We start from the raw sequence: 11,353 nt of genomic DNA on the forward strand, positions 1-11,353 counted from the left end.
ATAGAGGTCTCTATGAGACCTCTGGTTGTCAAGGCAACGCGTCGCTGACCCCCGATCACATGACGGTGGTCAGCGATGCGCTCATTTCTGGCCAGGCGCCGGAAGTACTAGTTAAATGCCCGTTGTCAGTGTTTGACAGCGGGATTTAACTAGCTAAAAGGTGCGGGCGGATTGCGATTCTGCTTGCGCCTATTGCGGCCACATGTCAGCTGTTTATAACAGCTGACATGTCGCTGCTTTGAGGTGAGATCACCGCCCGTGCCCACCTCAAAGCAGGGGATACTTACCGCTGATGTACTATTGCATCAGCGGTAAGGGGTTAATCACAGAAAAACCCACAATGGTAACAAACTACTATCACTTTTGTCAGATTCAAGTTAATAAAAAATCTATGAAAATGAACAAATGAAAGTCAGACATTGCTTTTCAACCATACTTCCACAGAAATTTTAAAAAATAAAACTCATGAAATAGGCCTGGACAGAAGTGATGGTACCCTTAATATTTTGTTGCACAACCTTTTGAGGCAATCACTGCAATCAAACGATTACTTTAACTGTCAATGAGACTTCTGCACCTCTCGACAGGTATTCTGGCCCACTCCCCAAGAGCAAACTGCTCCAGTTGTCTCGTGTTTGAAGGTTGCCTTTTCCAGACGGCATGTTTCAGCTCTTTCCAAAGATGCTTTAGGTCAGGGTTCATAGAAGGCCACTTCAGAATAGTCCAATGTTTTCCTCTTAGCATTTTTTCGGTGTTTTTGGCTGTGTTTTGGGTCATTATCCCATTGCAAGACCCATGACCTGCAAAGGAGTCCAAACTTTCCGACACTGTGTAGTACATTTCTCTAGAATCCCTTGATAGTCTTGAGATTTCATTGTACCCTGCACAGATTCTAGACACCCTGTGCCAGATGCAGCAAAGCAGCATAACATAAATCCTCATCCATGTTTCACAGTAGGGACAGTGTTCTTTTCTTAATATGCTTCATTTTTCCGTCTGTGAACATGGAACTTTTTTGGCAAGGCACATAAGCTTTATTTTTGTCTCATCTGTCCATAGGACATTCCCCCAGAAACTTTGTGATTGTCAACATGTAGTTTGGCAAATTCCAGTCTGGCTTTTTTATGATTTTTTTTTTTTTCAACAATGCTGTCCTCCTTGGTAGTCTCCCATGAAGTCCACTTTTGCGCATACAAAGACGGATGGTGCGATCTGACACTGATGTTCCTTGAGCTTGAAGTTCACCTTTAATCTGTTTAGAAGTTTTTCTGGGTTCTTTTGTTATCATTCATATTATGTCTCTTTGATTTGTCATCAATTTTCCTCCTGCGGCCACATCCAGGGAGGTTGGCTACAGTCCCAAGGATCTTACATTTCTGAATATGTGCAACTGTAGTCACAGGAACATCAAGCTGCTTGAAGATAGTTTTATAACTTTTACCTTTCACATGTTTGTCTAGTTTTCTTTCTAATCTCCTGAGACAACTCTTTCCTTCACTTCCTCTGGTCCATGTTGAGTGTGATACTCACTGTGCTGTTTGGTGACATGGTATCTGTAGCCCTCTATACAGGCCCACTCTCTGATTCCAAGATTGTAGACACCTGTGATGCTAATTAGTGTACACACCTTGATTTAACATGTCCCTTTTGTCATTTTCAGGGGTACTATCATTTCTGGCGTCACAGCCTTGGCCCTATCCTGGATCTCATCATACCTAACAGACCGAACATTTAGTGTCTCCCTCTCTCACACCGCCTCCTCACCTCCCCCCGTCTGTCGGTGTTCCTCAAGGCTCAGTCCTAGGACCCCTACTCTTCTCCATCTACACCTTCGGCCTGGGACAGCTCATAAAATCCCACGGTTTGCAGCATCACCTCTACGCCGATGACACGCAGATCTACCTATCTGGACCTGACCTCACCTCCTTGCTGACCAAAATCCCACAATGTCTGACTGCTATCTTAGCCTTCTTTTCTGCTCGCTTTCTCAAACTGAACATGGACAAAACAGAATTCATCATCTTTCCCCCATATCACTCTTCCCCTCCACCAGATCTATCCATCAATGTCAATGGCTGCTCGCTTTCCCCAGTTCCGCACGCTCGGTGCCTTGGGGTGATCCTCGACTCTGCCCTCTCTTTCAAACCACATATCCAAGCCCTTGCCTCCTCCTGCCGCCTCAAACTCAAAAATATTTCCCGGATACGTACATTCTTCAACCATAAAAACACTAGTGCATGCTCTTATCTCCCGCCTCGACTACTGCAACCTCCTACTCTCTGGCCTCCCCTTTAGCACTCTAGCACCACTCCAGTCCATCCTACACTCTGCTGCCCGACTAATCCACCTGTCTCCCCCCTATGCCAGGCCCTCCACTGGCTTTCTATTGCCCAGAGGTTCCAGTTCAAAACCGTAACCATGACATACAAAGCCCTCCACAACCTGTCTCCTCCATACATCTGTGACATGGTCTCCCAGTACTTACCCGCACGCAACCTTCGATCATCTCAAGATCTCCTTGTCTACTCCCCCCTCATCTCTTCTTCCCACAACGGCATACAAAACTTCTCCCGTGCTTCCTCCGTACTCTCTGTCGCAACACATCAGACTCTCACCAACATCGGAAACCTTCAAGAAGAACCTGAAGAACCACCTGTTCAGACAAGCCTACAATGATCCTCAGTCTACTGAACCACCGCACGACCCGCTCTACCCTCTCCTAGTATATCCTCACCCATCCCTGTAGACTGTGAGTCCTCGCGGGCAGGGTCCTCTCTCCTTCTGTACTTGTGTCCCTTGTCTTACACATGTTTATTGTACTTGTCTATATTTTCCACCTTTTCACATGTAAAGCGCCATGGAATAAATGGCGCTATATAAATGCATAATAATTTCTGTCCAGGCCTATTTCATGAGTTATTTTTTTTTTTTTTAAATTCTGTGGAAGCATGGTTGAAAAGCAATGTCTGACTTTCATAGATTGATTTTATTATTTTGTCAGATTCAAGTTATTTCTGTAACGATTGTGGGTTTTTCTGTTATTAAGCGAGGGATACCAACAATTTTTGATCACGTGTATATATAGTGATATGGCCGCCCGTCTCCTCAGTGATGATATAGTAATATACATAGTAATATGGCCGCCCTTCTCCTCAGTGATGATATAGTAATATACATAGTAATATGGCCGCCCTTCTCCTCAGTGGTGATATAGTAGTATATACAGCAATATGGCCGCCCTTCTCCTCAGTGACAGCAATGAACTCCTTCAATGGAGTTTGTCAGCTTCTTTTACCACAGCCCCAGACTTTACCCTTCTGTGTTCCTGAGGACCCCTGCCCTCTCCTTTTCACTGTCTCCTTATGGTCATGGCACATGAATACTCAGTAGACACACCACTCCCCTCACATAGCCTACACAGATGACAGGAGACACAAACTTCACCCTTGTTTCTTTTTAATGTGAAAATTATGTATCCAAAATGTAGAGCAGGATCTGCAGAGTATCGCAACCTGGTAAGAGGGCAGAGAGACTTGGCCCCTACCAGCCCCGGGGAGACTCCAGAGGAGTCATACAGACCCAAGATGTTATCTACAATCCTAGGAGCCACTTTGGGGAAGCGGCAAAACAGTCCTACAATAAAGTCCCAAGATATTCACACCTGCAGGGAAAGGAGCCGGTCACTCTATCAGCTTCTTTGCCTTGAAGAAACGTCGGAGATAGAAGACCTGCCAAGTAGCAAGTCCCATCAGACAGCACATTGAGAAGATGCTGAAGTAAAGAACACGGACATTGGTGGACTCTGAAAGAGAGAAGGCGATGAGGAGCTGAAAACAAGGAGATCGCGGCCAAAGGGGAAAACTGCAGGGTAGCGCTTACCATTGGTATCTCTCATTTCCTCTTCTCTCTTCTTCATGTAGGCAAAATCATTGACAATCGATTCCGACAAATCCTCCAGACGACGCAGCTCAACCTCCAGGGGCTTCAGCTTCTCCACCTTAGCAATCTACGAGACAGGCCCCGGGAGTCACCCAGACAGGGGGCCGTGAATAAACCGGACTTCAACAAAAAGGGGAGGCGAGGGGAGAACAGGATCCTATGTGGGGTATGAACTCACCTCCTCATAGTTCTTGGCTTCTACTCCATGTTTCATGTTCAGGACGACCATCTGATCGGGAGCACGTCCAGCCCCTGGAGATACAGATGTAGCTGTAAGTGGCCCCCATGTCGTGGCCCCGCACCAACCTAACTATACCACCAACCTGCAGGGTGCTTGCTTTCAAAGCAAACCTCAAACATGTCATACTCCTCGGTGGTGAAGGCGAACTTCCCCTTCGTGGCCTCTTCCTTGGAGTAAAGGATGTGGTTGGAGGAGTCCGTGATCTACAAACAAAGACAGGACAACACCTGAGTCATGTGACTGAGAAACATGCAAACTCCACCCTCAGCTCTAAACCCTTCTTTTATAAAATGGCTGTATACACTATGACAAAACCAGACTTCGGCCTCTCCTCACACAGCACAGATTCTAAACGCTGCACTGTACCCCAATGTTAGCTTGAGTGGCAGAACTCCATAAATCCCAGGGTCACGTCTGCATATATGACTCCGGCACCCGAGCGCCACCATCAGTACAAGGGCACAGCTGATACTGTTCCCACATGACAGTGAGGAGGCCCCAGAGACAGCCTGGCAGCTGCAGGAGTCTCACATTCAGGACCTCCTCCTGTACATGAGGAATGCAGCCAAAATTTCTTCACAAGTATCAGTTACACATCAGTGACCAATCTATGGTGTGACCGTACTGAGGGGCCCTATATACACACGTAAATCCTCTGTACACAGCGCCCCTATACACACACATTTATTCTTCTGTACGGAGGGGTCCTACATACAGACACGTATATTCCCCTGTACAGAGGGGATATATATATATATATCTATATACACACACACACATATATTCCCCTGTAAAGAGGGGCCCTACATACAGACACGTATATTCCCCTGTACAGAGGGGTCCTATATACATAAGGGTCAGGGAACGATAGATATATAGTGATTATTCCCCCTCCCCCAATACAGTGGGCCACGCAGACCCTCGGCATCTCTCACCTTCAGGCGGACCTGGCCCCCGCCGTGCGGCTCAGATATGTCGTACTCCCCGGTGACAAGCACATCCTTGTGGATCTCTTCCCGCAGACATTTGCGGCCGTTGGGAGGTAGCTGGAAGGAGATGGCGGTGACGGAGCCGCATAGAAGCGGCAATAGCAGCGCCAGGAGCAGCAGCGGGGCAGTCATGGACACAGAGCGGCAGCGCGCACCAGCCGCCATCACCTCAAGCACTTCCGGCTAGTCCCTTGTGAGCTGGCCGCTCCCCGTTGGCTGCGCGCATCACGTGATACAACACAGCCGCCGCACCGTGCTCTACTGTAAGCTCCGATGACTGCGGCGATTTATGGACTATTAATATGAGAAGTGACTGAGCAAATACTGTTACTGAATTTACACCGATATGTTCTAGAAGAGCATTGTATCAGTCTGCAGAGGTTGCGTCCGTATTCTGAGGGAGCGTCTGTACTCTGAGGGAGTGTACGTACTCTGAGGGAGCGTACGTACTCTGAGGGAGCGTCTGTACTCTGAGGGAGTGTATGTACCTGAGGGAGCGTCTGTACTCTGAGGGAGTGTACGTACTCTGAGGGAGTGTACGTACCTGAGGGAGCGTCTGTACTCTGAGGGAGCGTACGTACCTGAGGGAGCGTACGTACTCTGAGGGAGCGTACGTACTCTGAGGGAGCGTACGTACTCTGAGAGAGCGTCTGTACTCTGAGGGAGTGTACGTACTCTGAGGGAGCGTCTGTACTCAGGGAGTGTACGTACTCTGAGGGAGCGTCTGTACTCTGAGGGAGTGTACGTACTCTGAGGGAGCGTCTGCACTCTGAGGGAGTGTACGTACCTGAGGGAGCGTCTGTACTCTGAGGGAGTGTACGTACCTGAGGGAGCGTACGTACTCTGAGGGAGCGTACGTACCTGAGCGAGCGTCTGTACTCTGAGGGAGTGTACGTACTCTGAGGGAGCGTCTGTACTCTGAGGGAGCGTCTGTACTCTGAGGGAGTGTACGTACTCTGAGGGAGTGTACGTACTCTGAGGGAGCGTCTGTACTCTGAGGGAGCGTCTGTACTCTGAGGGAGTGTACGTACTCTGAGGGAGCGTCTGTACTCTGAGGGAGTGTACGTACTCTGAGGGAGTGTACGTACTCTGAGGGAGCGTCTGTACTCTGAGGGAGTGTACGTACTCTGAGGGAGCGTCTGTACTCTGAGGGAGTGTACGTACTCTGAGGGAGCGTCTACTCTGAGGGAGTGTACGTACTCTGAGGGAGCGTCTGTACTCTGAGGGAGTGTACGTACTCTGAGGGAGCGTCTGTACTCTGAGGGAGCGTCTGTACTCTGAGGGAGCGTCTGTACTCTGAGGGAGCGTCTGTACTCTGAGGGAGCGTCTGTACTCTGAGGGAGTGTACGTACTCTGAGGGAGCGTACGTACTTGAGGGAGCGTTCGTACTCTGAGGGAGCGTACGTACCTGAGGGAGCGTCTGTACTCTGAGGGAGCGTCTGTACTCTGAGGGAGCGTTCGTACTCTGAGGGAGCGTCTGTACTCTGAGGGAGTGTACGTACTCTGAGGGAGCGTCTGTACTCTGAGGGAGTGTACGTACTCTGAGGGAGCGTCTGTACTCTGAGGGAGTGTACGTACTCTGAGGGAGCGTCTGTACTCTGAGGGAGTGTACGTACCTGAGGGAGCGTACGTATTCTGAGGGAGCGTCTGTACTATGATGGAGTGTCTGTACTGTGATGGAGTGTTTGTACTCAGAGGGAACGTCCAAACTTTGAGAGAACGTCCGTACTCTGAGGTTGCGTCCGTACTCTGAGGTTGCGTCCGTACTCTGAGGTTGCGTCCGTACTCTGAGGGAGCGTTCGTACTCTGAGGGAGCGTCTGTACTTTGAGGGAGTGTACGTACCTGAGGGAGTGTACGTACTCTGAGGGAGCGTCTGTACTATGATGGAGTGTCTGTACTGTGATGGAGAGTTTATACTCAGAGGGAACGTCCGAATTTTGAGAGAAAGTCTGTACTCTGAGGTTGCATCCGTACTTTGAGGGAGCGTCCGTACTCTGAGGTTGCGTGTACTCTGAGGGAGCGTCTGTACTCTGAGGGAGCGTCCGTACTCTGAGGGAGCGTCCGTACTCTGAGGGAGCGTCTGTACTCTGAGGGAGTGTACGTACTCTGAGGGAGCGTCTGTACTCTGAGGGAGTGTACGTACTCTGAGGGCGCGTCTGTACTCTGAGGGAGCGTTCGTACTCTGAGGGCACGTCTCTACTATGATGGAGTGTCTGTACTGTGATGGAGTGTTTGTACTCAGAGTGAACGTCCGAACTTTGAGAGAACGTCTGTACTCTGAGGTTGCGTCCGTACTTTGAGGGAGCGTCCGTACTCTGAGGTTGCGTTTACTCTGAGGGAGCGTTCGTACTCTGAGGGCGCGTCTGTACTCTGAGGGAGTGTACGTACTCTGAGGGAGCATCTGTATTCTGAGGGAGCGTTCATACTCTGAGGGCGCGTCTGTACTCTGAGGGAGCGTCTGTACTATGATGGAGTGTCTGTACTGTGATGGAGTGTTTGTACTCAGAGGAAACGTCCGAACTTTGAGAGAACGTCTGTTCTCTGAGGTTGCGTCCGTACTCTGAGGTTGCGTCTGTACTCTGAGGGAGCGTTCGTACTCTGAGGGAGCGTCTGTACTTTGAGGGAGCGTCTGTACTTTGAGGGAGCGTCTGTACTTTGAGGGAGCGTCTGTACTTTGAGGGAGCGTCTGTACTCTGAGGGAGTGTACGTACTCTGAGGGAGCGTCTGTACTATGATGGAGTGTCTGTACTGTGATGGAGAGTTTATACTCAGAGGGAACGTCCGAACTTTGAGAGAACGTCTGTACTCTGAGGTTGCGTCCGTACTTTGAGGGAGCGTCCGTACTCTGAGGTTGCGTGTACTCTGAGGAAGCGTACGTACTCTGAGGTTGCGTCCGTACTCTGAGGGAGCGTCTGTACTCTTTGAGGCTATGTTTTAAAACGCACAATGAAAACCGGACTCCTTCTCAGAAATCGCGCAGTTTTTTCCGCGCGATTTCTCCGCGATTTTACCGCTATTCTGTTTGCGATTTTGCCACGATTTTCTCAAGCACTTACCAAGCGATTTGAAGCATCGCTTGGAAAGTGATTGACAGGTTGGTCACACTCGTCAAACATAGTGTTTGACAAGTGTGACCAGCTTTTTACTATTGAGGCTGCCTATGCGGCCTCAATAGTAAAAGATAAAATGTTAAAAATGTTAAAAAAATAAAAAATCGGGGTATATTTACCTTCCGACGTCCCGCGCTGCCATCCCGGGCCTCAGCGTTCCCAGCGATGCATTGCGAGACCTGTGATGACGTTGGTCTCGTGTTACTATAGCTATCTCGCGAGACCACGTCATCACAGGACCTTGCTGCAAGGCATTACTGGGAACGCTGAGGCCTGGGAAGACTGCACGTGATGCCGGAAGGTAAATATACCCCGATTTTTTATTTTTTTTACAGGGGTATGGTACTCAGGGCCTGGAGGACAGTCTCCTCTCCTCCACACCGTGGGTACCAACCGCACATGAGACGCTTAACTTCGCGCATGGTGGGCATAGCCACATGCGGGAAGTAAGCGATTCTCATGCATTCCTATGGGTGCGGAATCGCGGCAATTCTTTGCGATTCCGCACAAAAGAATGATCATGCTGCGATTTTTTCCGCGATGCGATTCGCCGCGGAAAAAAGCGCAGCATTAGCACAGCATGTGCGGAATGCCATAGGAATGCATGGGGTGCGTCATGTACAAGATTTTTAAACGTTTTTGCGCCGAAAATCGCGGCAAAAACGCTTAAAAATCGCATCATGGGCACACAGCCTGAGAGAGCGTCTGTACTCTGAGGAAGCATCTGTACTCTGACGGAGCCTACATACTCTGAGGGAGCCTACGTACTCTGAGGGAGCGTCTGTACTTTGAGGGAGTGTACTACTCTGAGGTTGCGTCCGTACTCTGAGGAAGCGTACGTACTCTGAGGGAGTGTCTGTACTCTGAGGGAGTGTCTGTACTCTGAAGGAGTGTATGTACTCTGAGGGAGCGTCTGTACTCTGATGGAGTGTTTGTACTCATTGAACGTCCGAACTTTGAGAAAGCGTCTGTACTCTGAGGGAGTGTACATATTCTGAGGGAGCATCTGTACTCTGAGCAAGCGTACGTACTCTGAGGGAGCATACGTACTCTGAGGAAACCTATGTACTCTGAGGGAGTGTACGGAGGGAGTGTCTGTACTCTGATGGAGTGTTTGTACTCTGAGGGAATGTCCGAACTTTGAGAGAACATCTGTACTTTGAGGGAGCGTACATACTTTGAGGGAGCGTACATACTCTGAGGGAGCATACGTACTTTGAGAGAGCGACTACTCCGAGAGCGTCTGTACTTTGATAGGGTCTGCTCTGAGAACGTCTTTACTCAGAGAGTGATTGTACTCAGAGAGAGTGTCTGTACTCAGAGCATCTGTACTCTGAGGGAGCGACCACTTTGAGAGAGCATCTCCACACTGAGGTAGTGTCTGTACTCCGAGGAAGCGTCTGTACGCTGAGAGCTCTGTACTCTGAGGAAGCGACTTCACAGAGAGCGTCTGTACTTTGAGAACATCTGTACTCAGAGAGTGTACTCGGAGAGAGCATCTATACTCAGAGAGAGCGTCTGTACTCTGAGGGAGCGACTATGAGGTAGCGTCTGTACTCTGAGGAAGCATCTGTATACTGAGAGCTGTTATAATAATTGTAATAAAGTCCTTTCTTTTATGTGTATGTATATATATGTGTGTATATGTGTGTGTGTATATATATATATATATATATATATATATATATATATATACAGTATGTATATATATGAACATGATTGCATGTATGACATTCGAAAATTCTTGACTTTTGACTTAAAAACTTTTCAGCTGACATTTTGTGAAGACATGGGTGTAATGCTTAGTTTGCTTATGTTGTCTTACGTACAAAATAAACTCATCCCTTTTTTGTACTCTGGTAACGTAGATAAGGATTGCTGACAGCTAAGCATATTCCAACATATGTACTATTTTGCAAACTTTCTATTTTGAACGCCTTTCTGTTCTTCTACTTAAAAACCAAGAATCTGTATTGGGTCAGACAGGTGACTGCTCACATCTGGTGTGGCTGTCATTCTTTCTCCATGCCGGCATGATCAATAAAGAACAAATCATCTTACTTATTCAGGTCTGGCCGATTTCTAATTGGAAGACTAAAACTCCACTGACAAGAGCTTTGTACTCTGAGAGAGTGTCTGTACGTCGAGGGAGCGTCTGTACTCTGAGAAAGCGTCTATACGCTGAGGGAGTGGCATGACTCTGTTGTCGGGTGTCCCAGGACCAGGGGCTCCTTCCCTGTCTATAACTCTAGGGGCGTCCTAGCTCGCCCTTTTCCCTGGATTGCATCTGACGGTGAAGACGCAAGGACCACATGTACTGCAGTGTGCAGGCGCTGGGCCTCTCTGACCTTTCCTGGCACCTGCGCACTGCAGTACTTGGCTCTGCCCTCAACAGGGCAGATCGGTACCCCTGTGCAGGAGCCACGACAGGAAGCAAGGAAGATGACGACATTGTATGAAGATGGGAGGCACCGGACCTGCGACACCCATCGGACCGGACCGCCCCCAGGTGAGTATGATAAAACTTGTTTTTCTTCTCTTTCAGGTCGGACCAGGGGCTTATCTACAGCATTCTAAAATGCTGTAGATAAGCCTTGAAAGGCAGTGGCCGCAGCTCATAGCTGAAAAAGGAGGTGACAGGTTCCTTTTATCCTAACTATCCCTCTGTTGCCCATTCAAAATCTTTTACCATAACAAGGTTCCTCGCATCATGTTCTCACATGCTTTATGCATTTAATAGCCCTCTGTGTCTGTATTGTTACATATTCTGGCTGGTAACCGGTTCATGCAGCATTACATGGACACCCGATTCTTACACTTTGGCTGGTTGAAAAACTAAAGCAATTGTTACCATCCACCTTCCGTGTCTCCCCTTTTCCTCATAGATTGTAAGCTTGCGAGCAGGGCCCTCATTCCTCTTGGTATCTGTTTTGATCTATGTGTCTATTGTTATGCTGTAATGTCTATTGTCTGTACAAATCCCCTCTAAAATGTAAAGTGCTACGTAATATGTCAGCGCTATAGATATAAAATTATTATTATTAACAGCCAGGAATCCGTATTCTGGTGTCCG

General features: G+C 48.5%; 1 protein-coding gene across 1 annotated transcript; it reads right to left on the minus strand.

Moving 5' to 3' along the window:
* Positions 1-3,439: 3,439 nt before the first annotated feature.
* On the minus strand, positions 3,440-5,415 carry TMED10 (transmembrane p24 trafficking protein 10). The gene is made up of 5 exons (XM_073587618.1): positions 5,116-5,415; positions 4,263-4,383; positions 4,118-4,191; positions 3,880-4,006; positions 3,440-3,802 (listed from the first exon to the last, which is right to left on the minus strand). Exons 1-5 carry the CDS (start codon positions 5,332-5,334, stop codon positions 3,681-3,683), a joined length of 663 nt encoding a protein of 220 aa, XP_073443719.1. The 5' UTR covers positions 5,335-5,415; the 3' UTR covers positions 3,440-3,680.
* Positions 5,416-11,353: the final 5,938 nt, after the last annotated feature.

Source organism: Dendrobates tinctorius, unplaced genomic scaffold (genome assembly GCF_039654945.1).
Source record: "Dendrobates tinctorius isolate UK_male_01 unplaced genomic scaffold, ASM3965494v1 ptg000010l, whole genome shotgun sequence".
NCBI lineage: Eukaryota > Metazoa > Chordata > Amphibia > Anura > Dendrobatidae > Dendrobates > Dendrobates tinctorius.

Coding starts and splice junctions, on each gene's coding strand:
- TMED10 (XM_073587618.1), bottom strand. CDS start 5,334: ATGGCGGCTGGTGCGCGCTGCCGCTCTGTGTCCATGACTGCCCCGCTG. Junction 4,007..4,117: donor AAGCCAAGAACTATGAGGAG/GTGAGTTCATAC, acceptor CCTGTCTCGTAG/ATTGCTAAGGTGGAGAAGCT. Junction 3,803..3,879: donor GGAAATGAGAGATACCAATG/GTAAGCGCTACC, acceptor TCTCTCTTTCAG/AGTCCACCAATGTCCGTGTT.